The 26,325-nt window shown below is 36.6% G+C and overlaps 3 protein-coding genes and 2 long non-coding RNA genes across 5 annotated transcripts; all 5 read left to right on the top strand.

The window, feature by feature from the left end:
* Positions 1-398: 398 nt before the first annotated feature.
* LOC110865416 lies at positions 399-2,074 on the top strand. The gene is made up of 3 exons (XR_002550651.2): positions 399-543; positions 1,439-1,927; positions 2,013-2,074. It is a non-coding gene; the product is annotated as an uncharacterized LOC110865416 (long non-coding RNA).
* Positions 2,075-10,943: 8,869 nt separating this feature from the next.
* Positions 10,944-11,853, top strand: LOC110863964. The gene is made up of 2 exons (XM_022113151.2): positions 10,944-11,284; positions 11,351-11,853. The coding sequence occupies exons 1-2, from the start codon at positions 11,098-11,100 to the stop codon at positions 11,797-11,799; spliced, it is 636 nt and encodes a 211-aa protein (XP_021968843.1). The 5' UTR covers positions 10,944-11,097; the 3' UTR covers positions 11,800-11,853.
* Positions 11,854-14,099: 2,246 nt separating this feature from the next.
* LOC118483824 lies at positions 14,100-14,953 on the top strand. The gene is made up of 2 exons (XR_004871779.1): positions 14,100-14,199; positions 14,304-14,953. It is a non-coding gene; the product is annotated as an uncharacterized LOC118483824 (long non-coding RNA).
* Positions 14,954-17,270: 2,317 nt separating this feature from the next.
* On the top strand, positions 17,271-18,996 carry LOC110865417 (probable (S)-N-methylcoclaurine 3'-hydroxylase isozyme 2). The gene is made up of 2 exons (XM_022114661.2): positions 17,271-18,157; positions 18,247-18,996. The coding sequence occupies exons 1-2, from the start codon at positions 17,309-17,311 to the stop codon at positions 18,850-18,852; spliced, it is 1,455 nt and encodes a 484-aa protein (XP_021970353.1). The 5' UTR covers positions 17,271-17,308; the 3' UTR covers positions 18,853-18,996.
* Positions 18,997-23,171: 4,175 nt separating this feature from the next.
* On the top strand, positions 23,172-26,081 carry LOC110865418 (pentatricopeptide repeat-containing protein At3g63370, chloroplastic). Its single transcript, XM_022114662.2, has one exon. The coding sequence runs from the start codon at positions 23,259-23,261 to the stop codon at positions 26,010-26,012; it is 2,754 nt and encodes a 917-aa protein (XP_021970354.1). The 5' UTR covers positions 23,172-23,258; the 3' UTR covers positions 26,013-26,081.
* The last annotated feature ends 244 nt before the right edge of the window (positions 26,082-26,325 follow it).

The following is a 26,325-nucleotide window of genomic DNA, read 5'->3' as shown; positions in this document are numbered from 1 at the left end:
AGTGGGGAGCGGGGAGGGTTCACCGTGTGAAACTTGAGTTTTTCTTTTTTTTTTTATGTTTTTTCCTTGTGATACTTTTATAAAAATATTTATATAAAAAATAAAACCAAGTCCCCAAGAGTGGAGTGCCGCCATCAAATTGAGGGTGTGGGGGGAGTTAAGTGGGGAGTTGACGTGGCGCGTGCTCATTGGCTTTGGGTAAGAGAGGTCACTCCCCACTTAGGCTATAGGGTGTGGGGCACATGGATTGGATCATTAATTGCCACATAGGAACATGATTCACACCTACACCAACCCCTTGGAGTATAATTCCGTGGTGTGCGTGGATTAAACCACAGAAACCACGTTCCACTTTTTATATTTTCTAGGGTTGGCCACAATAAATATATAAACAATTTTCCTTATTTTTTGTATTCCTCCGTTGTCAATTCTATCAAACAGAAACCCTAACCAGCAACAACGACAACAAGAACAGCAGCAGCAATACGGCAATAAGAACCCTAACCCTCGTTTATATTCCTCCAATAAGACGACAAGCAGCAGGTTTGTTGTTTTTCAGTTTTTTCGCTGTTTGATTTGTTATTCTGTTGTTTGTGACTCTAGATCGATCTGTTTAAAGTGTACGTTTACATTTTCTATTATAGTTTTACTATCAGTATCTGTTTAGAGGTTTCAATTGTGTCATTATAACCCTAAAATGTTGTCATGTGTGTTATTTTCTTTGTTTCGTAGTTGATTAGCTTTGGTTATGTGTGTTCTGTATTCTGTATTTGATTATATCTAAATTTCATTCTAAACAATCTGTTAGTTGTAAATTGTAATCCACTGTCAAAGTCTTCTCCATCTTTAAACTTGTAGATGCAATTCTCATGTAGCTTTGTTTTTTAACCACTACTGAGATAGTGTTTTATAAAGTAATATGCATGTTCCTTATGGGAACTTTCAGTTGTTGAATCTGTATGTATACATAGTTAGTTTTTAGTCTAAACGGGTTCGGGTCCGGGTTCGTGTGAAATTTCGGGTCGTGTTCGAGTTCATATGTATGATACGATTTTTGGGTTCGGGTTTAGGTTCGTGTGAAATTTTCGGGTTCGGGTTGGGTTGAACTCGCCAACCTGCGAACACGACCCGGTTAGCACCCCTAGTTGGAGTGGCTGATGGGTGTGATCATATACTTCTATCACATGTGCTGCAACTTTTTAGTGATACATATCGTGGTAGATGGATACTAACAGTGGACTCATAATCAATGCATTCACATGCTTATCTCAGTATTTGCTTCTAGTTAAAGACTAATATATGTATGGGTATCTGTATTAAGTGTATGGGTATGTTTATTTGTGTGCATGGACATTCATATAGTTAAGGCATCATTGCATATTAATGGGATTTCAATTTTTTATATTTTAATTTGTTATACTATTTGTACCTACAATAGCAAAGAATAGTAAATACTACCATGGATCCAAGCAACCCGAACAACCCGCCACAAACCCCGTGGACGGCACCTGTTGATCCGATGTGGGCGACTCCACAATTTTCTTTTTCAAGCTATAATCAAGTTCCTAACGCGTTCACGCAACTCCCTCAAACCCCGCATCCTACTAGTTTCTTTCAACTTCAACAAATCCAGTTTCAACAACAATATCAACAACAACTTAAAACGCTCCAACAAAGCCAAAGTCGGCCTATTCATACGAAAGTCCAATCGCAACCGACACCCGATACCCCTTCGTTAGACGATTTGGATGACATTGACGTTGTATCCGAAACCCAACCTCAAAGTTCTAAGAAAACATCTAAAAAAAGCGTTCAAAGAGGGCGGAACAAGATAACTTAACCACCGGTAGAGGTCAAACTTGGACATCAATCGACGAGATGGCGTTGGCAAGGGCGTGGACCAATACGTCTACATGTCCGATCGTAGGTATGTTATACTTTTTTATTTATACTAAAATAATATTTTATTCAAGATAAAACAACATTTATTTACACGTTAATATTTATTGTAGGTAATAATCAAAAGTCTGATAGTTTTTGGAATGAGGTTTGCAACAAATTTCATGCTTTGATGCAAAAAGAACCGTACCGAAGAGTGAACTCAATAGGCTCAAAGTATCGAGAGATGAATAAGAAGATATCGGCCTTTTGTGGTTATTACAACAATGCTCATTCGAATCGGCCAAGTGGGGCGAGTGATGAAACGGTTTTTGCCATAGCTATGTCAAAGTACCATACGAAAGAAGGTAGTGCGTTCACATAAGTAGGGGCTTGGGAAATCTTTAAAAATTGTCCCAAGTGGGCGCCGGTTCTTAACGAGGTGGTAAGGGCAAAAAGGTCTAAAACATTCGAGTCGATGGAGCATAGTGCCGGTGATTCGGATGTGCGTTGCCATAATAATATTAATGACGAACCCGAGTTTGATGATGAAGTGATGGAGGTTCCGGAATTGAAGTGCCCAAAAGGTAGAGACAAAGCAAAAAGGGAAGCGGCGGTCAAAAAGAAAGAGGCGTTGACAAAAAATGAATCTCCGAGTGAAACGATGGTGGATAAGTTGATGAGCAAGGTCACCGAATTTAACGAAATACTAGCGGCGAGACTTAAGTTGAAAGAAAAAGAAATGCAAGAAGCGGCCAATCGTGAAGACTTTAAGCTAATGGCGACAAACATCGACTCGCTCCCAGAAAAAGATAAATCGGTTATATTATTTGTACCTACAGTAATCTTTAATTTAGGTCTTTATCGTTTTTTATATTTTCTAGTTTGTAACGAAATTCATTCAGTTTTATATTTTATGGATTAAATTACCTTTTTTCAATTTTTGGACAACTCTATATAGATCTCTGTTGGGATTGAACCCTACCAGAGGAACAGATAATGAAAGCCAAAACCGGATAACTACAGTGGATTAGTCATAAGCAGCTGTTTATATTAAGCTTTCCCCTTGACAGTGAATCCAACATCTGATATGCTCCAAGTACTGCCCTTATCAACAACTGCTGATCCTATAAACTACTGTTACGCCAAAGCACTGATGAAGTTTAAAGGCTGAAGCTCAATCTACTGACGGAATCCAAGTACTGCTGAAGAGATAAAGCACTGCCCATTCAAGGCCTGATCATCCTTTGAAGAAAGCACTGTTGCTCAAACAACAGTGGTTGACTACATCAGTGGAATGGAGAGTCAGTCTTTATACATCAGTATTTAGAATGTAATCAGTGTTTGTATAGTCAGTAGTTGTAGAACAGTAGATAGAGTGTGTTAGTCTGTTAGATGTCACTTTCATGGTGATGTTAGCTGAGATGCCTTAGTGGTTTGGATTGCCTATAAATGGAGCAGTACTATGTAGTGTTACATTTGATCATTTTGGGTGAGTCCTTCTCCTCAATTCAATCCTTTCATCTTGTGCAACCAACCTTGGAGTATCAGGCTGAGAGGGAGCTTAGTTTTGTAAGCATGCTTTGTAATCTTTTGACTCAATTGTAATCATTCAGCGTGAAGTAAAGTAAGTGTTTATCAAAACTATTCTCTCTTTTTTTTTGTGTTTACAAAGTTTGATTGTTCATTTCCGCTGCACTTAAACTCAGTTCATTTCTGTTGATTTGTTCAAATTATACAAACAAACACAATCATGACAGCCTCCGATTCTAACAATTGGTATCAGAGCATGGACAGTAAATTCGATCTAACAATCAATTTGACGTAACAGTTCAGCTCAAAAATCATTGATACTAAGGTTGATTGTATTTAGTTGGAAAACAGAGTAACAAGAAATCATGTTCAAAATGATTATTCAGATACTCTGTAAAACAGCCAAGATGTCATAAAACCCACAAACTTCACATAACAAGTGATATCATGCATAAAACACCTATAGTACCCAGATCTGAAAATATGTCTGATAACTATGGTATAATCAATTCCTTTACAAGATTGATTTCAATTGTTAACATGAAGTTTGTGCTGTTTCCATCATGTTTAATACTAAGGTATGAACCTCCTGTCAACAAAAGACCTAGTTCATAAAAACAATACTGTTTTTGGTTGACATAAAGGGAGGGAAATTAAAACTTTAGTTATTATATCTTATGTGTTGAAAAACAGGTTGAAAATCCTGTTAAAAAGGATCAAATCAATTCTGTTAAGAACACATCGAGAGAATCACATGAAAAACAGACTAAATCATATGTGATGTGAGATTTGACATAAGCTTGTGCAAAAATGTCCAAGTCTCTCCAAACATTGCTGTAAAATGATTCAGGTCTGAGTATTTCTTCAATAAAAATCTCCCAATAAGTATTCTTGTACTTATGAATGGGAAGGGTAAAAAGGGAAGAAGAAAATTAACAAAACTCAAAAGTGTGTTTATCTCAAAACTCTTGAAGTCAAAAGAAAAGAGTATAAACGTAAAACACTTATGAGTCCAAAGTTGGGTAAACAATGGTCATCAGGCAACTGTGTGCATGTATTGATTCAGGGAAGTTCAGGTAAAAATAGTATCCCAGTGATTGAACTTAGAAGAGGACTTTGCAATCAATTGATAAGAAAATGGTCCAAAACAGTGGTCATAAAAACTTGAGAATGATATGATTGTGAACTTATTTGTAAAGTTACCAGATCCTTTCGATGATACTTTTTAAAACATCCTTAATTATTTTTTTAAAGGTATTTTTCTCTAATAAAACTGGATATATTACTCATTTTTTTGGAGTAATGTATTTTGCACTTTTACTCCTTTTAGATAGTAAAAGCTTCTTCGCCGGTCAGGATGTAATTTCCTTATTTTTGTGTGAAATTACTATTCCTAAAATTAATCAAAAGGAAATGGTGCACATGTCAATGTCGTATTAAGCTCAAGTCTGTTTATCACAGATCAAAAATTGATTGCAAATAGATTTTAAACTACTAAGATAATCATGTTCTAATTCAAATAGTTAGACACAAAATGAGCAGCTTTAGTATAGAAGTTTTCATCATCTGGGATGCTAAACCACTATCAGGAATTTATAAAAGTTTTAAATCTTATAGAAAACGTGTGGAAAAACCTAGAACATAAATTCCTGACAAATTAAACTTGATAAGTTGCATCTAAAATGTAATTTGTTAAGTATAGCATTTTTGCAGATTGACGGGTATTGGACATAATATTGTTTTTACACAAGACAAAATAAATTTCCACATCTAAACAAGCAGATGCTTAAATTTTAACTGTCAAAAGTTCAAACACTGTTGCACTAACAGTTGCTATGCTAATGGTCTTTCATTTTTTCTACCACTGTCTTTCCCTTAACTACTGTTGTGCCTCAAACATCTGTTTTCTAAAGTCTGTCCACTGCTGAAAGTCAACCCCTGCTCTTTCAATTTCTTGATAAGCACTGTTGTAAAAAATCAGTGTTCTATCCACTGATGTGCTATCCATTGATAGTAAAAATCACCCACTGGTTCATTTATTACCGTTGTAACTACTGATGTTTGATCCATCAGTGGCTTTCAAAACAACTGTCCTCCATTATTTAATCTTTCATCAGGGGTTGGCACGTGTTCAGTTTTTAGCCCTCAGATTGTTGTAACCGCTGCCACATCATCATTCACTTTTTCCCTAAATAAAACCCTGATCAAAACCCCAAACAGGGTTTCACTGTCGAATTGAATTCCAAAAAATTCTCTTCTCAAAGCAGTTTCCCACTCTTCATTCCAAAATCTTTCTTCGATCTTCTTCATTAAAATGACGAAATCAAAATCGAAATCAAAATCAAAATTATCTTCTTCATCTGCTTCCAAAGACGCCACTCAAATGGCCGCTGAACCCATCGAAATACCATATAAAGCCCCTCACAATTATTTGGGTATACTCACAAAACCCATTACCACCAACACTTTCGACTCCATCATCGACACCTTATCTGCATCAAAATACAAAACTTTGTTAACAGCAGATGCTCCCATTTACCAACAAACCCAGAGAGAGTTCTGGAAAAATGCTACCCTTGAAAAATAAGGAGACATTGTTACAGCCATCAACTCCTCCATACAGGGTAAAACAATTCAAATCTCTCCACAATCCATTTCAGAAGTCTTTAAACTCGATGATCAGAAAGGTAAAACTTCTTTTTCTAGAAACGAGTTGAAAAATGATTTCTTGAATAGGGGGTATGCAGAACAACCAAAAAGAGATACCTTACAAAAAGGTTATTTCCCTTCTGCACCAAGGTTTTTGTTCCACACCCTTTTGATGTGTATTTCTAATAAAACAACTGCTTTTAACGAAATACCATCAAAGATCCAATGCCTGGGATATGCTATTTTAAATAATGAAAATTTTAATTATTCCCAGGAGATCTTTGATGATTTAGTGAAAAATGTTGATAGCAAAGCATTTCTGCTTTTTCCAAGGTTTCTAAGCTATTATTTTGAACAAAAATTTGAAAAAGAAAATGCAGATTTGCTCAAACAACGTACCTATTTTCAAATAAATGGTTTAACACCTGAGACATTCTCAAGAATGTTGACACCTTCAAAAACAAAAGCAGAGGTGCCTGAGCAGAATTTAGCAGATGACACTGCTCCTCAGGTATCGGCTGCTGAGCCCACTGCTCCAGGTGATCATAGCAGTACACCCACTGCTCTGAAACCCACACCTGCCACTACCAAAAAGACCAAAAAGAAAACATCCAGAAATGCCTCAAACTCCTCCTGCATCCTCACAAAAGGATTAGGTTGTAAACACAGGGACCCCACATTATGAAGCTCTGGACCCACTCGGATCCATCTTCCTCAGTCTTGATCCCAAGGACATGTCTCTTTCAACACCATTATCTTCACCCCTCACATTACCACAATCCATGCTACCTTTGTTGCAAGCAGTTAATATAGCTCAGACACAAACCAGTTCCTCTCAATCACCTATCACCGAGAGTATACTCCCACAAGTGACTGGGTCTGAGGTCTATACCTCTGCTATCCCAGCAACAACTGAGGAGGTTACACTGCAGGAGTTACAAGTAACTCCTGTCAGTAGTTCAAGTGGAGCAGCCACTACAAATGTTGAACCCACTGGTTTACATTTGGACAGTGGTTATATTCATAAGACTCCCTTGAAGGCAATTTCTTCAATAGTACCTCTGAGAACCACCAGTGAGGTTGTTATGCCCACTGGTACCTTCAGATGGCTATCAAGTGCTGAAGAAAGAAATCCCCAGTACCAAGAACAAGGGGCATCGATGAATGACTTTTGGGATTCAGTTCCTAAGTCACACATTGGTACAACCACTGCTGGTGGGGATTCAGATGATCCCATTAACTTGGGTGATAATTCAAAATATCAGGAATTGATGGGCAAAGTTGAAAAACTTGAAACCTCAGTTGCTGAAATAAAGGATATGGTGCAACAGCTGTTAAAAACTCAGAAAGCACAGTCCACTGCTGCCCCAGCTCAAGCACCTGCACAACCTGCACCTGCTGCAAATGAGCTATGGAATGTATTCCAACCACTACTGGAAAAACAAAAAACAGATGGCTGATCAGCAGCATGCTATACATGTAAAAATGCTGACAAACATGGTGGAATCAAGGTTTAAAGATACTCAGTCAGACATCAAAGCTATCAAGGCTCACATTCAAAGTACCACTGGGAAAGTTCCTCCCACTGTCCTTTTCATGAATGAACCCTTTCCAGATAATACCAAAAAGGGGGAGAAGATCAAGTGGAAGAAAAAGGGAATTGAAGATGGTATCTACATTAAACCTGAAAAAGATAGCCAAATCAAAGCTGCTGTCTCAACACACACCACATCACCACACACCACCACAACCACTGCTCTACCATCATCATCATCTATGATCACATCACCATTACCAAAACCAAACTCACCACCAAAAATAGCCACCCCATCATGACCTCCTGCCAAAAAGCAGAAGACAGCAGATGTTACAACATCTGCTGTAATAACAACAGTGGTTGAAACACCAGTTGTTTCAACAACTGTTAGTCAATCACAAACCACCTCTCAAATCAATACCATTCCAACCCCTGCTCAAAAGCAGAAGACATCTACTGATACATCAGTAGTTGTAATGACAACAGAGGTTGAAACACCAGTTGTTTCAACAACTGTTTGTCAACAATCATCCACCACTGCTCTCAACATTTCTTCATCACAACCAACAAAGCTTTACACCAGAAAAAGAAAAATTACTCAGGCAAATAAGGACAAATATGATCCTAATGCTGCAAAATATCCACTGGAACTGGAAGCTGTTAAAAATGAGATGAGACAATTTTACACTGAAGATGATCCTTCAACAAGAAGATTTCCTTCTCTCATAGGTTTCATAGTCCCAGAAAATGTGGATGAATATCTCGAGCTCAAAGCAAGGCAGGCTAAGATAAGAGCCAAAATTGAATGTGAAGGTCAAAGTGACGAAGCCATTTCTGAAAAATTGGAATTCTTGCTCACAAAAGTCAAGCTGATGGAAGACTATGCACAAGAGCCGAGCAGAGAAAAGGCAGATCAACGAAAAGAGATGAGAAGAAAATATCTTGCATACATCATGAAAGAAAAATTCTATCCTGTTGAAGAAAAACAATTTGAAGAATGGCCAATGGTTGCTTTAAAGCATGAGGCTAACAGAATTGAAAGGATTAAAAATGATCCAAGAAAGAAGAAGACAGCTCCAAATTGGAACAAATACAAAAAGCTCATTGCTGACCTAACATCTGAGTACAAAAGGAAGAAACAGGAGCTGGTTGATGCTAAGGTAGACACTGCTGAAGCCATAGCAAAATGGACAAAGCAGTATACCGATGAGGCTTATGAAAGGCTTAAGAAAAGGAGAACAACTGTTTCAGACACTCCAAGGAAGCCTGACTACCAAAAGCTAGAACAGCAGATTGATGCTCTTAAAACACTGATCACATCAACAGATAATCCTATCCTTGTGGAAAACCAAGAAAAAGGAAAACTGCTGATCAGTGAAGAAGAAAAAGAAAAGGAAGCTAAGTACTTCACGGATGCCATCAAGAAAATGGATCTAAAAGAAGATAGATCAGCTAAGCTTCAAGACCTTGCCAAAAAGGTATTAACCAAACCTGCATCACCAAATGACTCAGCAGAAATATCAGACATTGAGCCAGATCAACAAAAGAGACAAGAGCAGATTGAAAAAGAGACTGCAGAAGACATAGTTGTAGCAAATGATGTCATTGAAATGGCCTTCAAACAAATGTCTGATAGCTTACAACTTTTCACAAGACCAACATCACCAAACTCATCAGTGAATAAATCTCTCCCAAGAAACCCATTGGATTCAAAAGGACTAAAGTGGATGTCTGATCAAAAGACCCACGTATTGACCCTGTTCAGATCCAATGGTGAAGTGAAGTACATATCAAGGAAAGAAGCACTAGGACTTGGTGTTGAAGATTTGCAGAATCTCCTTGAACTTACACTGTGCAGGGATGAGGATGACTCAAGTTCCAAGGACTTTGAAGTGGAATTTAAAAGACAAGTTAGGGAACTTCTGATGAGAAATAAAAATCCAGAATAATGAAGGGTTTTGGCATTTTCTGTTCCAAGGGGAGATTGTTGGGATTGAACCCTACCAGAGGAACATATAATGAAAGCCAAAACTAGATCACTACAGTGGATTAATCACAAGCAGCTGTTTATATTTAGCTCTCCCCTTGACAGTGAATCCAACATCTGATATGCTCCAAGCACTGCCCTTATCAACAACTGCTGATCCTATAAACTACTGTTAAGCCAAAGCACTGATGAAGTTTAAAGGCTGAAGCTCAATCTACTGACGGAATCCAAGTACTGCTGAAGAGATAAAGCACTGCCCATTCAAGGCCTGATCATCCTTTGAAGAAAGCACTGTTGCTCAAACAACAGTGGTTGACTACATCAGTGGAATGAAGAGTCAGTGTTTATACATCAGTATTTAGAATGTAATTAGTGTCTATATGGTCAGTAGTTGTAGAACAGTAGATAGAGTTTGTTAGTCTGTTAGATGTCACTTTCATGGTGATGTCAGCTGAGATGCCTCAGTGGTTTGGATTGCCTATAAATGGAGCAGTACTCTGTACTGTTACATTTGATCGCTTTGGGTGAGTCCTTCTCCTCAATTCAATCCTTTCATCTTGTGCAACCAACCTTGGAGTATCAGGCTGAGGGGGAGCTTAGTTTTGTAAGCATGCTTTGTAATCTTTTGACTCAATTATAATCATTCAGCGTGAAGTAAAGCAAGTGTTTATCAAAACTATTCTCTCTTTTGTTTGTGTTTACAAAGTTTGATTGTTCATTTCCGCTGCACTTAAACTCTGTTCATTTCTGTTGATTTGTTCAAATTATACAAACAAACACAATCATGACAGCCTTCGATTCTAACAATCTCTCGTGTAATTGAGCTAAATCGGTTATATTATTTGTACCTACAATAGCAAAGAAAAAGAAGAAACAGGTTATCCAACCACCATGGCGTCACCAACTTCTTCCGACGAGATCAACGAATTTTTTTTGAACGTGGTGATGGAAACGACAAAAATAATTATAGAGGAGGAAGAAACCTCATCCAAACGGAGAAAACGACAACAATGTTTAAATAGGGATCGTGAAGGTATTTTTTTCGTGCATTATATTTTTTGAAGTGCCGTTTATATCTTAGTGTAATTTACATTTTTGTAAAATATATAGGTGCCCACGATAGGTTGATGGCCGATTACTTTGCCAAAAACCCGGTATACACGGATGAAATGTTTAGGCGTCGTTTCTGAATGAGTCGTCGTCTTTTCTTACGTATAGCCAACGATTTGGCTAATTATGACCCATTTTCACATTAAGATGGGATGCTACAGGTAAAAGAGGATTTACCACTTTACAAAAGTGTACGTCGGCAATTCGCCAATTGTCTTACGGTATAAGTAGCGACATGTGGGATGAATATTTGAAGATGTCTGATAGAACTTCATGAGAGAGTTTGTATCAATTTTGCAAAGTGGTGGTCAAGCTATACAGCACGAAGTACTTACGAAGGCCAACAAAGAATGACATCATAAAGTTGTACCAGGCACACGAAAGTAAACATGCTTTTCTTGGAATGCTTGGTAGCATAGATTGTATGCATTGGCCTTGGCGTAATTGCCCTAATGCATGGCGAGGTCAATTTACTCGAGGTGATCATGGTCATCCCACATTAATTCTAGAAGCCGTGGCATCAAATGATCTTTGGGTTTGGCATGCTTTCTTTGGTGTTCCTGGTTCGAATAACGACATTAACGTTCTTGGTCAGTCAGATGTTTTCAATGATATCATTAACGGTACGGGGCCTGATTCTAGGTTTTCGGTTTCAGGAGTAGAATACAAGCACGGGTATTATCTAGCCGATGGAATATACCCAACATACACAGCGATTGTTAAAACTATACCGTATCCAGAAGATGAAAAAAGAAAGAAATTTGCAAAATGTCAAGAATCTGCTAGGAAAGATGTTGAGCGTCTATTTGGTGTTCTACAACAAAAATGGCACATAGTTGCAAACCCAGCACGAGCACTTGAACTCAAAACATTGAGATATTGTATGTATGCTTGTATCTTCCTACATAACATGATTATCGAAGACGAAGGTAACGCCATATGTGAATATGATCCTAACGACATTCATGAGAATGTTGTACCAGTTGATGAAGGGCAACAAGAATCTAATATGTGTGCGTTATACAATGAGACTACGCATAACCATCTTCGCTCGGATTTGATTGAACATGTTTGGCAATTTGGTCGGGTTAACAACAACGAGTAGTTTTCTTTTTTTAATTTATAATATGTAGGTTAAATTTGGATGTTATTTTTTTATTAATTTGAATGCTATGTAGTTTTATTACTAAAATTTATTTAATTTTATTTGTTGTTTATTTAAAATAAATAAAATGAATTTCACACAAAAAAATGGGTGGATAGTGGTTTGGGTCATGACCACACCCTTAGGATAGTGATTTTGGATGGTGAATTAGAGGGCGATGACATGTCGCTGACGTGGAGGATCATGGTGGGCATGAGGGTCATGACCACACCCTTTAACCTTAGAGGAGTGCCCCTTACACCCTAATACCCTTGGCGGGCTACTGCCCATCCTCATTCCCTCCCAATTACACAACCACCCTCGCCCAAACCCTAGCATGACACCGCTGCTCTGCCCCGCCCCCCACCTCCTCTGCCCGGCGTCCTCAGCCCTACGCACAAGGTAATCTTGACAAATTTGTCTCTAGTTAGGTTTATCTTTACAAAATTCTTGAGTTAGAATGTCAATTAAGAAAGGGCAGGTTATTGTGCTGTTGTTGTCAAGTTTCTTGTGTTAGAAAATGTCGAATTTCTTGTGTTGTTGTCAAGTTTCATCTCACAAAAAAAAAACAAACAAACTTTTGCGACAGTGAATTTTGCTCTGATTCTTTAGGGTTTGCAACTTTGGTTCAAAGATCTATAAATAGAGAGATGCAAATAGAGAAATTAGAGTCGATAAAATCGGTTGCAGCAGATACAAGAGGGAAGCATAGAGTTTTGGCTGAATTGAAGAGGCTTGCACAAGAAACTCATCATTTAGAGGTTTGAATTTTTAGTTTTATCTATATGGGTTATTTGTGGGTTTGTTTAAAATTGGGAATTTTTATATTGTTATTTGTTTTCTTGAAATTAAGATTATAGTTGGTTTGTTATTAGGTTGTTTCATGAATTTAATTTGTTTAGAGTTGACTCCGAATTAGATGGCTGATTTTTTTTATTGATAGTGAGCCTAAGGTTTATGTAATGATAGATATGACTGGTTAGAATGTTGGATTAACGAGTGCGTTATTTTTTAATAATAAGAGGATCAAGTTATAACCGCTTTTGAAACCGCAACTCAGTTTGCTGGTTTTAACTAAATGGGTTATGAATTGTTCATGGAAAAGTTCAAATTTTAGATGCCAACAAGGTGTATTTTGGTCACTTTGGGATGCTATAGTACAAAGTTCAGGAGAATGGATCCGGTAATGTATGATCTTGTATGCGTGTTTTATCACTATGCTTATGCGGGTAATCGTTTTTCGGGTAACTCTTATTCTAAGCAGTCAATAGCGGGTGGGATAGCGGTTATCAGGCCTTCCAAAATAGTAGTGTCAAACAGCGGAACCGCTATTATCAGCACTATTAACCACTATTTAACCGATATAGAGCATTCCGCATTAGAAAATAATATTGCCAATTTGCCATGTAGTCAGTCTCCAAATAAAATTCACCTCAGAAACTACCATAATGTTAAATAACTTTTGCAGGTTAAAGGAGTTTGCATAACTTATAGTTTTAAGGTGTTGTGTGCGTTCAATTATATATGATATGTGTAAATAATATTATAATGTGAAATATGTATTGAAACTCTCGATCTTGTGATGTCATATGCAGGAGGAGTTGGACGAGCTTGAGAAAATGGAAGCAGGCTCAGCTGTAAGCAAACAGTAAGTATCAATAATATTTTGTTTATGTGTGATTAACAATTTTTTAACATAGTGTGTTTTTTTGGTAGAATCCTGAGTAACGTTGAAACAAGACCGGATCCACTACTTCCCACGTAAGAGGTGTGTCCTACAATAAACTTTGTAAATTAGCTTAATGATATCTTAATATTTCCTTTCGTCACTAATTACTAGTTATTTTCATTCAGATTGAGACTCATGCCGGATATGTTAGTGATCTCGCCTTTAGGATATAACATTCAGGCATGTAATAGTGTATGCTCTTCTTCAACATTGAACTTTTGAACTCAGTTTTTTTCTTTGAGAACTTAAATAGAAAATTCCTTTTATTTCTTTCTAATTTGAAGTGTTTGTCTTGATAGTATATATCTTTTCAATGACTATCAATGAAAAGATCAAGGCATGGTGGTTACATGTTGATCCAGTTTGAGAAATTGATTATGAAACCCCTGATTACATCTTACATCTGGACGAAAATGGTATACAATACCAATGGGTCAAGGTAGCACTTATATATAGTTATATAACATTTTAAGTTATATTTATAAATTTCTTTGGTTTTTTATCCGGTGACACTTTTTTATTTGCTTGCTATAGGCAAATGCACACCAATAAGGCAAGTCTTGGGTAAGAGCAAGTTGATATTAGGGTTGTTAGAAGGAATTCCACCGATGTTGAAGGGGGAACTTGCAGTGGTAAGTATTGAGTAATGGTCATAGTTTATGTAGTGGTTGAAATTTTGATTGTCATGCTGGTTGTTAATGATTTTTAAAACGTATATTGGTGTTACCTATTTCAGTTTAAAATGAAGCCTGAACTGCACTATGGCGAGGATGACTGCCCAGTTTCCGTTTCAGATAGCTTTTCAAAGGATGCCCAACTTAATTTTGAGATTGAGCTGATCGAGTTTTCTGTTCGGTAGTTATTGTTCTGTTCTGTTCTGTGCTTACTGTTTGTGTAGTTTGCTTTTAATTTAACCGCTAATGTTGTCGAATTCTTTTTTGAAGTATTTGAAATATATGTTAATTTTTGAATTTCTATGTTAGTAGTTGCCTGTATATTGGTTAGACAATGCAAGACGAGCGTGTTGATCGATGGGGTCAAGATAGTGTCAGTTTTAACTTATACTACGTTCTTCTGACCTACAAACAGTTTCTATGCAACTAATAATTGGCTAGTTTTCTTTGTTCTTAGTTTATTTATGCCCAAATCAGAGATATTTGAAAGTCAAAGTGCCTAATATCTTGTTTCATCTCACTACAGGAAATACCCGTAATAGCGGCCACCAAGTTTGGAAACGAAGATGCTGATGAAGTGGATGATGAGACGGATATGATGTAGAATTATGACATTTTATATGTTAAGTAGTTTTATGACGTGTTGTGAATAAAAATGAACCCGGATGGTGACGTTTCTGACGTTTATGCTTATGTAGATTGTGTTTATTTAGTTTTTGTGTGTCGTGAACCCGAAATCGGCAGGTTTAAATATGAAAAAAACTGGAAAATAAAAAAAAATAAAAAAATAACACTAGTGTATTAAACATGCATAAGAAATACGTTGGTCATGTTGTGAAAAAGGAAACCCTCGATGTGTTGAGTATATACCCCCACTCCACAACAACATCGGAACAAAATATACTAACAGGAAATTCAAGAACATATTGCACCACAACTCCAAAAACAAATGAACGAACAATAGTAAATAATGAAACAAGACAATAGTGATGATTAATTAGATACTTTGTTTAATTTGTATTATCGAAGATACTTTCGTTTAATATGTATTACCGATAATACTTTTGTTTTAAGTTTGGCTTACTTTGTTTCAACGTGACAAATTTTTGTTGGATTTGTCGTTTAGACACTTGGAAGTCCATATCGTCGCTATAGGTGTCCCTAATAATATTGGCTACAAACAACCATATAGCGACAACTCATAGCTATAGGTACAAAACAATTAAATAAATGCTTTTTATGTATTTGATTGAATGTTTTTTACGACAACTTTATAGTCACTTTATAGTCACGCTACGTTGTCGCGAGTTAAATGTTTTAATTTTTTTAGTAAGTATTTAAACAGCTAAATAAATGTTTTATTAGTTTAGTAAATATTTTTTACGACACACTTGTATCGTATAGGATCATCTATGACGACAATGCACAAACTTTTTAGCGACGACATGTTGTGGGATAGGTGAAAAGGACATGTAGCAATGACATGTTGTCGCTAAAACCTGAAAATGTTGTGGATGTATGTTTAAATCCTAGTAGTGTTTTACAATTTATGTAAACTTGTTACATAAACATTCATTAACTATACTTTTGTTTTGGCTATGCACGGGAGATGGGGTTGTTGTGCCTGACCATTTCTCAAAATGATATCGATATATTTTCCACCAAAGTGGACTTTAGACTTCTGCAAACTCTAGGAAATTCCCACCAAAGTGGACTTTAGACTTCTGCAACCTCTAGGAAAACTGCCAACACATGACCCTTCACCTTACGCTAAACATTACCATAAAATTTACTTATTCTATTTATGGTATGCTTACCTTTCCATCCTTATCTTTTTAGTTTGAAAAACATTCTTATAATTTATTTCGTGACCAATATTCCAACTATTAGTCACCTTTCCAGACGTGTTAGCATGGCATAATGGTGTATCTAGAAGAAAAGATGAGGAATAGCGAGGGCAAAAAAGATTTTGTTCAAAAGTAGCCAAGGAGTAAAACGAAGAAGAAAAAAAATTACACTAAAAACGTACATTTATATTCCAAGTTACATTTAAATACCAAGTTTATTGAATGACATCAATCATATAAAGTTGGTAGATAAATTAAATATATAACCGTAGGGGAAGGTTCATTGGGGAACACTAAAAAAGTGGGGAACAACGGGAAAGCGGCTCAAACGAACTCCGATTGGACTCATTCCAGCGGCGTTGGAACCGGCTCGTCGAACCCTAACTAAGATCTCTTAACCCTAAACCCTAAATCCTAACTCCTAAACTCTAAACCCTAAAGCTAAAAAATAAGGCTAAAACCTAAGCTAAACCGTAAAATCTAAACTATAAACCCTAAAAGCTAAACCCTAAAGGCTAAAGCTAAACCCTATAGCTAAACCCTAAACCCTAATTCTAAACTCTAAACCCTAAGGCTAAACTCTAAAAGCCAAACCCTAATATATTTAGGGTTTAGGGGTTATGATTTAGGGTTTGGGGTTAAGAGATCCTAGTTAGGGTTCGACGAGACGGTTCCAACGCCACTGGAATGAGTCCAATCGGAGTTCATTTGAGTCGGTTCCCCACCGTTCCCCACTTTTTAGTGTTCCCCAATGAACCTCACACTATAACCATATGAATCTATCTATATAAATTTACTTACTGTTGGGATCGTATTAAGCTTAAATAACTATTAATTTGATAGAACATAGTAGGAGTGCAACGGAGATTTTAAGTCAGTAGAAAACAATGGGATAACACGAGAAAAGATTGATCATAAATCATCACACAATTATACCCTCAATCTATGATTTCTCTCTCACTCACCAAGAACACAAACCGTTTACACACGCTCAAGATTGTTGTATGTAACGAGAGAGAATGGCGTTTAATGACAAAAATCATTCGGTTGGAACCACGCTGACCTCAATATGAAATTTGTCAAAGCGTCGGCTTTCTTCTTCAAGCTCTAGATAATATTAAAAAGTGGACCAACAAAAAGCCTTATAAATACCCACCCCCCCTCCATGAACAAAGTGATATACCAAAACATATATCACAACTGGTTTCTTAGAAAATACTATGTCATTTTCTCTCTTTCTTCTACTAACACCCTTGTTTCTAGTATTCATCATTAGGAAATATTTGAAATCCGGAAAGAAGCTCCCACCAGGCCCACGACCATGGCCGATCATCGGAAATCTAAACCAAGTAGGAAAGAACCCTCATGTCTCAACTGCCATCTTGGCTCAAGAACATGGCGGACTTATCTCTCTCCATTTAGGTACTCAGGTTCTCATTGTTGCATCTTCTCCTGAGGCAGCCATGGGAATTCTTAGGACACAAGACCGCTTTCTTTCTTCTCGTTTTGTTCCTAGTGCATTTCACTCTAACTATTTACCTTTCGCACTTATTTGGTCACTAGACTGTAATGAAAACTGGAAATCCTTAAGAACCCTTTGTCGAATTGAGATGTTCTCAGTTAAGGCCTTAGAGTACCAATCTAGTTTGAGAGAGGAAAAGTTGGCTCAAATGATAGATTTCTTACGTAGAAAGAAAGGACAAGTTGTTAACATAGAGGAAGTTGTTTTTACAACAATGTTTAACACTTTGAGCAACATTTTCTTTGGAAAAGATTTTCTTGATTTAGAAGATCAACGCGGAACTGCAAGTGGTTTGAAAGAGAAACTAATCAAGATATTGGAGAATGGACTTGCACCAAATATAAGTGATTTTTTCCCAATATTGCAGAGGTTGGATCTTCAAGGGCTAAGAAAGCAAACCTTGAGACATGTGGATGAGGTATTTGATTCTTGGGTGGGTATAATTAATGAAAGAAGATCGGTTGCAGCCGCGAATAAGGAACATTGTTTCTTGGATTGCTTGATTGAGAATGGCTTCTCAAATGAGCAGATAAATGTATTGGCTTTGGTAAGTCTTTCTCATTTGTTTATTCTTCTAGAAATAATTCATTGTTTTGCTAATATGTGAATTTAATTGTTTAAGCCTTTAACTTGTAGGAGTTATTCACAGCGGGTACAGATACAACAACCTCGACAATTGAATGGGCTATGGCTGAGTTGATAAAGAATAAAAATGTTATGTTTGAACTTCAAGAAGAGCTAAAACACAAAATCAACTCTAACACCATTGTCGAATCCGAAATTTCAAATTTGCCTTATCTAAACGCGTGCATTAAAGAAACCTTAAGATTACATCCTCCTGCCCCTCTTTTGCTTCCACACCGTGCGATCCAAACATGTGAGGTCTTGAACTATACAATCCCTCGTGGGGCCCAAATATTGGTGAACATTTGGGCAATTGGTCGAGACCCAAAAATTTGGGAAGATCCTCTTTCGTTCAAACCCGAAAGATTTCTTGGCTCAAGTTTGGACTTTAGAGGGAAAGACTTTGAGTTCATACCATTCGGTGCAGGGAGGAGGATGTGTCCGGGTTTACCCTCTGGTATTACCAGTGTTCAATCTATACTTGCATCTTTGATACTTCGATTCGATTGGATTCTTCCAAGTGATCAGGATCCAGTGAAGCTCGATATGAATGAAAAATTTGGGGTGACTTTGCAAAAGAATAAACCTCTACAACTCATTTTCAAACATTTAAACTAATCATATGTAGTAGTTACTAAGTTTTAGTAGTATTTTTTTCCATTTGTGTTTAAATGTTCGTGATCCGACCAACGCTGCATAATAAATTGCACATGTACTAGTTATATAATAATATTTTGAATAATGAAAGCTTCTTCACTTTGACTTTGTGTTTCCATATAAAAGAGGAACCTCTTACAAGTTACAATTAATTATCAACTTTTGGTTGTGATTCATGTGAAGGTGTTTTACTGGGGTAGTTTGTAAGATTTAGCTTAGACTGTCATCTAGTATGGTTTTACCGTTTAGGTGATTTTTATTTCAGCACATACAACCTTTGGTCCCTTCATCATTAAGTTTTGATGATGCAAAATCCACTACAACCCTTGACCGCCTTCTTCATTGTGTCATTGATGTAGAATTTCTTAATCAAGAAAACTTCCCAACTAGAATTTCTTAATCAAGAAAACTTCCCAACTAATTTTTACTATCTATTAAGTAATTAAGGGCTTAGATTAAGTGGATAGAATTGATCAAAAATTGGTGGCGCGTCGGTTTCCATGGGGGTATTCTAGTCTATCAAAGACAATAGTTTCTCGTTCTTCCATTCCTCCCATTTCTTTTTAAAATGTTGACAACTTTTTTATACGACTTTAATTTTTTAAATTGCACCATAAAAACAAGCATGTTTATCTTTAAACGAGTATATTAATGCTAAGTTTTGAAAAGAAACGAAAACCCAACTGTGTAAAACACAATTGAATTCACAACACACTATAACACAATTATTATGAAATTAAAAACATAAATGCGTAAAACACCTTAGGTGCTGTTTGTTTTTTCAGATGTAAAATGTCTGTAGCCTGCGAACCACATCTGCAGGCATCTGCAAGAGAAGATGTGACCCAAATGTCTGCAGTCTGCAAGGAGAAGAGGGTTTGTTTTTTTTTCTTCAAAAACAATTTCAACCACACAACACAGACAAGCTCTCTCTCTCTGCTCTCTCTCTCTAGAAACTCTTTCTCTCTTTACAACCACCACCACCACCGCACCACCTCACCACCTCTGCCACCACCACCGCACCACCTCCGCCATCACACCACCGCCATGAAGCACAAAAGAAGCACATCCAGCCACAACATCCACAACATCCAGCTCGATACCCCCTTCCCTCCCCCTGATTAACCACCACCGCACCACACCCCCCACCCACTCGATCTCTTTCTCCCTCGCTCGAAGGTGACCAGCCGGCCACCAACAGTGGTGGCGGCGTTTGATGGTGATGACACAGCAGAAGCGACACGCGGCGGCGACAACAGCGGTGCCTTGTTCCGACGGGTCTCTCTCTCTCTACGGTCTCTCTCTCTCTCACATGTCTCTCTCTCTCTACAGGTCTCTCTCTCTACGCTCTCTCTCTCTCACAGATGGGTTTGGTGGTGATGGGTTTGGTGGTGGTGGGTTTTGACGATGGTGGTGGTGGAGGTGGTGGCGGAGGTGGTGCGGTGGTGGTGGCGGAGGTGGTGGTGGCAGGGGAGAAGTTTTTGTGGTGTGAGGTGTTTGGATTAGGTTTTGTGAAGATGTTTGAAGCAAAGGTTCTGAGCTTTTTTTAAAGATGAAAGGAGCTATTTGTAGATTTGTTTAAAAAAAACAAACAGTCTTCAACATCTTATGTCTGCCCGCCTGCAGACATAAACATTTTGCAGATGTTATAAGCAAAAACAAACAGCACCTAAAACACAAATGACCATCAAATTAAACAAAATCATGATTACAGAATTGCTTTATTGCATTTATAAAAGAAGAAAATTGTGGAATAAAACCCAATTTCGTTAAAAGAACACAATTCAAATAAACACAATTCACCCAGACACTAAGCTATCGTAATTCAAATAAACACAATTCACCCAGACACTAAGCTATCGTAAAACACAATTCATCCAAAAAACTAACCTACTATAAAACACAATTCAGATATATAAAAACATAATTTCATTTAAAAAACACAATTCACCCAGAAACTAAGCTATTATAAAACGTAATGCAGAAAAGCCCAAAGCTTTTACACTCATATGGCTTCCATAATTGGCCTAGTTGAAAACCCAATTCAAAAAACACACAATTTTAAAATAAAAACATAATTCATTAAAAAACTAAGTTAGTGTAAAACGCAATACCCAAAAAAACTAACCTACTGTAAAACTTAATTCAAAATATAAAACTACAATGCAGAAAAAAAACATATTTTCGTTCAAAAAGGCAATTCAGATAAACACAATTCACCTAGAAACTATGCTATTGTAACATGATTCACCAAAAAACTAACCTACTGTAAAACATAATACTGAAAAAAGCCAAAGGTTTTCCACAATTGACCTAGTATAAAAGTTAATTCAAAAAACAAATAATTCTCAGATAAAACCACAATTCAATAAACAAAAAACTAAGATAGTGTAAAACGTAATCATCCAAAAAGTATAAAAGCACAATACAAAAACGCAATGAGCTAAACACAATGAACTGGTGTGTTTTGTAAAAGACAATAAATGACTAAACACAATGAACTGGTGTATTTTATATAACACAAATCAACGCAATGAATTAAAACACAATGATTGACAAAATTCTTTGGATTTCTTACACAAATTGAATCTGATTTCTTCGGAATTCTTCAACATTTTCTGAAATTCGAAAACTAGAAACATTGATCAACGATCGAATCGAACGAATCGAGTGATCGCTTCAAAATCACGCAAAAAATGATTAATTGTATGAACTTGAACTTGGGTTTTTTAAAGAAGTTGAAGAACACGTTGATTATGATGTAGTGATTCTAGAAAGATAAAGTGAAGAAAACGTTGAAGATGGTGGGTTTTTAGTATACTTAAAGGAAAAAGAGAGAAGATTATATGAGATTGACTAAAATGCCTTTATCTTTAGGTTTTTTTTAAGTTGCCACATGTTACAACCTTATTCTTTGCTAGCCTTCTCACCAAAACCAAACTTTCTATTTGATGCTTTCCATATAAAGTAATTAACAAATATAAGATAATTTTGTGCAATTTATAGTTACAAACAAATAAAGCCCACTTGAAACTAGACTCGTCTAACATTAAACCCAGATGCCCAACAACTTTTTTAAAACTTGTATTTGAAGTGTTAAATTCTTAACCATTGATTGACGGTTACTACAAGAAATTTGGATCTTTATCCAAACATAATGTTTTGTAGTTAAAAGCCTATTATATATTTGTAGTTATCTTTATCTACACATAATAAGTGTCACGATGTGTAGACTCATGACCGTAGAAGTAGATCATTACCTGCATATCAATTGAGTTAATCCATAACAATCAATTTATGTTTGATTTGTTCCATCACAGGATCTGCGACTCAGATTTATGTTGTTCATAGTCGATTTGTTCGACCACCAGATCGAGTAGGTCGGATCGGCGACTTAGATTATTTCTATCATGGTTGACTTTACTTTCTACTCCATAACCTTTATTGTTAATGTTATATTCTGCATAAGTTGGTACCTAACTTGACTTTACTTTACGTTGCATAAGAGGGTTCATATCCCGTTTTTCTTCCTTATTTATATAATTTAACTAAAAAACACACTTTTTATAAAAATTTATTTATTTTTTAAAACCTCAAACATCTCATTCTTCGTCTCTGTTTTTATCTTACTCGCAAACACTTATTTTATTATTTTTTTTTTCTTTTTCTTATACACTCATAATAAACTATAGAGGTTTTGATTTAAGCCTCTAAATATAGAGGTTTGCTTTTGTTTTTTCTAAAATGGTCTCTATTATAGATGGAGGATAGAAGCAGGGCCGGCTCAAGCAAGCGCTTTAGGCCACCAATTCTATAGGGCCTCACATTCTAAAAAAATGTATTATATGTAGGTGATCTTGGATTTAAAATTATTGATATAGAGATTTATGATCTATAATTATGTATACACAGAGATGAATATGATCTAAAACAACTTTTTTCTTTTATTTTTTATGAAAAAGGCCTCAATTTTTATATTCGCTTTAAGTCTACAATATTTTAAACCGGTCTCTGGCATGGCAAGGCAGTTGTATTTGGGATAAGATAATATAGAGAGGGTGGGATGTGAATGCTCAGCAGCAGCTGATACCTAACTTGGCATGTGGCGGGACCCAACCAGGGCAAAGTCTATATCTATCATCATCAAACAGTGTCAGATGAATTATCCAGCTATAGTTCTTACAAATAACAGTTAACCTAAAATAATAATAATAATAATAATAATAATAATAATAAATAATAATAATAATAATAATAATAAATAAAAAAACAAACAAAGTATTTGAATTCATAACCGCTAAGGGACAGTTGGTTGTATGCAATGCAATGCAAATAAATCCATCAAGATAAGTCTCTCTTGGAGCTGAATGGAGACTCTTTTGACTACTATTAAATCACCCATTTATAAAACCCAATCCTTTTCCAAATCCTCTCATAATTCCAATCCTTCTTGCACGCTCAAACAAGCTTTCGTCTCACTTACAAACAATCTAAACCACCCACAAACACGTCGTTTAGACGATGCTTATTCGACTGTTCTTGAGCAATGTATCACCAAACAATCACTACCACTAGTCAAACAAGTTCACACCCATGTCATAAAATCATGTCACGTTGTTGATACAACTTTCTTAAGTACAAAGCTCGTGTTCGCTTACGGGAAATCCAGGTCATTGTTTGATGCACAGAAGGTGTTCGATGAAATGTCTGAACGAACTGTTTTCACTTGGAATGCTTTAATTGGAGGTTATATGGTAAATGGGGAGCCTCTTGAAGCAATTCGGTTGTTTGTGGATATGAATGTGTTGGGAGTTTGCTCTGACGCGAGTACTTTTGCGTCGGTTGTCAAGTGTTGTGGTGAGGTTGAAGATCGTTGTATTGGAATTCAAGTTCATGGCTTGGTTGTTAAGTTGGGGTTTGTTTGTAATGTGTATGTTGGTAATTCGTTGATCGCGATGTATGCGAAATGTAATGATTCAGATTCAGCAAAGATGTTGTTTGAGAGATCGGAGAAGACTGATGTGGTGTCGTGGAATTCGATTATTTCAGCTTGTTCTGCTTCCGGGCAAGCTTCGGAGGCATTAAGGCTGTTTAGAGAGATGCATGTAGTTAGGGTCGTGCCAAACTCGTATACTTTCGTTGCCACTCTTCAAGCGTGTGAAGAGTCGTTATATTTGGTATTTGGCAAGGAGCTTCATGCTTTTCTTTTGAAATCGGATCTTTATCAAGATACACGTGTGAAAAACGCATTGGTTGTTATGTACGCAAAATGTGGAAAAATGAAAGAAGCCGCAAGCATTTTCTATGCTATGGACGAAAAGGATAGTATTACGTGGAACTCTTTGCTATCGGGATTTGTTCAAAATGGTTTTTATGATGCAGTGGTGGATCTATTTCACGAAATGCAGAATGCGGGTCAAAAACCTGACCGATATTCAATTACAAGCATGATATCTGCAGTTGGTCGTTTGGGAAGTTTGTTAAACATTCGGGAAATTCACGCATACGCCATGAAAAGAATGATGGACTCTGATTTGCAGGTTTGTAATACACTCGTTGATATATATGCGAAGTGTGGTAAAATGAACTACGCGGAGTCTCTTTTTGAGAGGATTGATTGTAAAGATAACATTTCGTGGACGACCATCATTGCAGGCTATGCGCAAAACGGGTATCATTCAAGGGCGTTAACGTCATTTCGCCAAGCGCAGATAAACAGAATAGAAAGTGATTCTATGTTGCTTGCAAGCGTTCTGCAAGTTTGTAGTGAATTGAAGTTAAATTCTGTTGTGAAAGAAATCCATGCTCGTATAATACGAAAAGGGTTACGCAATCTTGTCCTTGAGAATACACTCGTTAATACATATGGAAAATGCGGATGTGTAGATTATGCCGTTCATGTTTATGAACTTATTAAGGTAAAGAATGTTGTTTCTTGGACAACGATGATGAGCTGTCTTGTACAAAATGGACTTGCAAATGAAGCTCTTGAAGTTTTTGCTTCCATGAAAGAAACAAAAATCGAGCCCGATTCAGTTTCGTTACTCTCCTTACTCTCAGCTACTGCGGGTTTATCTTCGTTAAGAAAAGGAAAAGAGATTCACGGGTATTTAATTAGAAAACAATTTGCTCTACATGGTCCAATTTCAAGCTCTCTTGTTGATATGTACGCCTCATGTGGATCTATAAAGAATTCATATAACGTATTTAGTTCCATTGCGGTCAAAGATTTAGTCTTGTGGACCAGCATGGTCAACGCATACGGAATGCACGGGATGGGAAAAGAGGCCGTTCGTTTATTTAATCAAATGATAGTTGAGAAAATCCGTCTGGATCACATAAGTTTCTTGGCAATACTTTATGCGTGTAGCCATTCGTTGTTGATTGATGAAGGAAAAGCGTTTTTCAAATCATTGGTGCATGATTATGGTCTAAATCCATGGCCCGAACATTATACTTGTATGGTTGATCTTCTCGGTCGCGCAAACAGATTAGACGACGCGATTTTGTTTGTTGAAAAGATGGAAACTAACCCAAATGCCGCTATTTGGCGTTCGCTTCTTGGTGCATGCAAGGTGCATTCCAATGTAAAGTTAGGCAATCTTGCAGCCGAAAAGCTTCTTGAACTAGATCCATACGATATAAAGAATTATGTTCTTGTATCTAATTTCTATGCCTTATGTGGCCAATGGGATGATCTTGAATACATAAGAAAGAAAATGAGACAAAAGGGTTTAAAGAAAGATCCCGGTTGTAGTTGGATTGAGATCGGGAACAAGATTCATGTTTTTACGGTTAGAGACAAGTCTCATCCAGATTCTAATGAGATTTACATCAAGTTAGATGAAATTAATGATGTTTTAAAGAGGGTAGGAGGGTATATGGAGAACGATAAAGCGGAAATGTTAAATGGTCATAGTGAAAGATTGGCTATTGCTTATGGATTACTCAAAACACAAGGAATGCCGATTTATATCACGAAGAATCTTCGTGTTTGTGATGATTGTCATACTTTTAGTAAGCTTGTTTCTAAGTATTATGATCGAGAAATTATCGTTCGAGATGCTAATAGGTTTCATCATTTCGGCTTTGGAGTATGCTCTTGTAAAGACTTCTGGTGAAATTATTTTTGTGAAATCATGCAAATTGGTGGTTCATTATTGTACTTTCATATAGACCGAACTCCATTGATTGCTTCATTTTGTTTCCCTAGTATCCAAAATGAGGTCATAATTTTGATTTTATACTTAACAACGATACTTATGACCAAAGGAATATCGTCAAAAATGTATAAAATTAAAACAAAAAGAGTAAACTTCCAAAATGGTCCCTGAGGTTTGGTCACTTTTGCTACATTAGTCCAAAACTCAAATCTTTTGAATCTGGGTCCCTTTGGTTTCAATTTTGTTGCCATTTTCATCCAAAATCAAAATA

This window comes from Helianthus annuus, chromosome 11, assembly GCF_002127325.2.
Source record: "Helianthus annuus cultivar XRQ/B chromosome 11, HanXRQr2.0-SUNRISE, whole genome shotgun sequence".
In the NCBI taxonomy this organism is placed as follows: Eukaryota; Viridiplantae; Streptophyta; class Magnoliopsida; order Asterales; family Asteraceae; genus Helianthus; species Helianthus annuus.
This window is presented reverse-complemented; position numbering and strand designations above follow the sequence as displayed.

What these genes read in the sequence shown, in the direction of transcription:
- LOC110863964 (XM_022113151.2), top strand. Translation starts at nt 11,098, where the DNA reads ATGCTTGGTAGCATAGATTGTATGCATTGGCCTTGGCGTAATTGCCCT. An exon ending in TAACGACATTAACGTTCTTG is followed by an intron (nt 11,285 to 11,350) that starts GTCAGTCAGATG and finishes TTTCGGTTTCAG; the next exon opens with GAGTAGAATACAAGCACGGG.
- LOC110865417 (XM_022114661.2), top strand. Translation starts at nt 17,309, where the DNA reads ATGTCATTTTCTCTCTTTCTTCTACTAACACCCTTGTTTCTAGTATTC. An exon ending in AGATAAATGTATTGGCTTTG is followed by an intron (nt 18,158 to 18,246) that starts GTAAGTCTTTCT and finishes TTTAACTTGTAG; the next exon opens with GAGTTATTCACAGCGGGTAC.
- LOC110865418 (XM_022114662.2), top strand. Translation starts at nt 23,259, where the DNA reads ATGGAGACTCTTTTGACTACTATTAAATCACCCATTTATAAAACCCAA.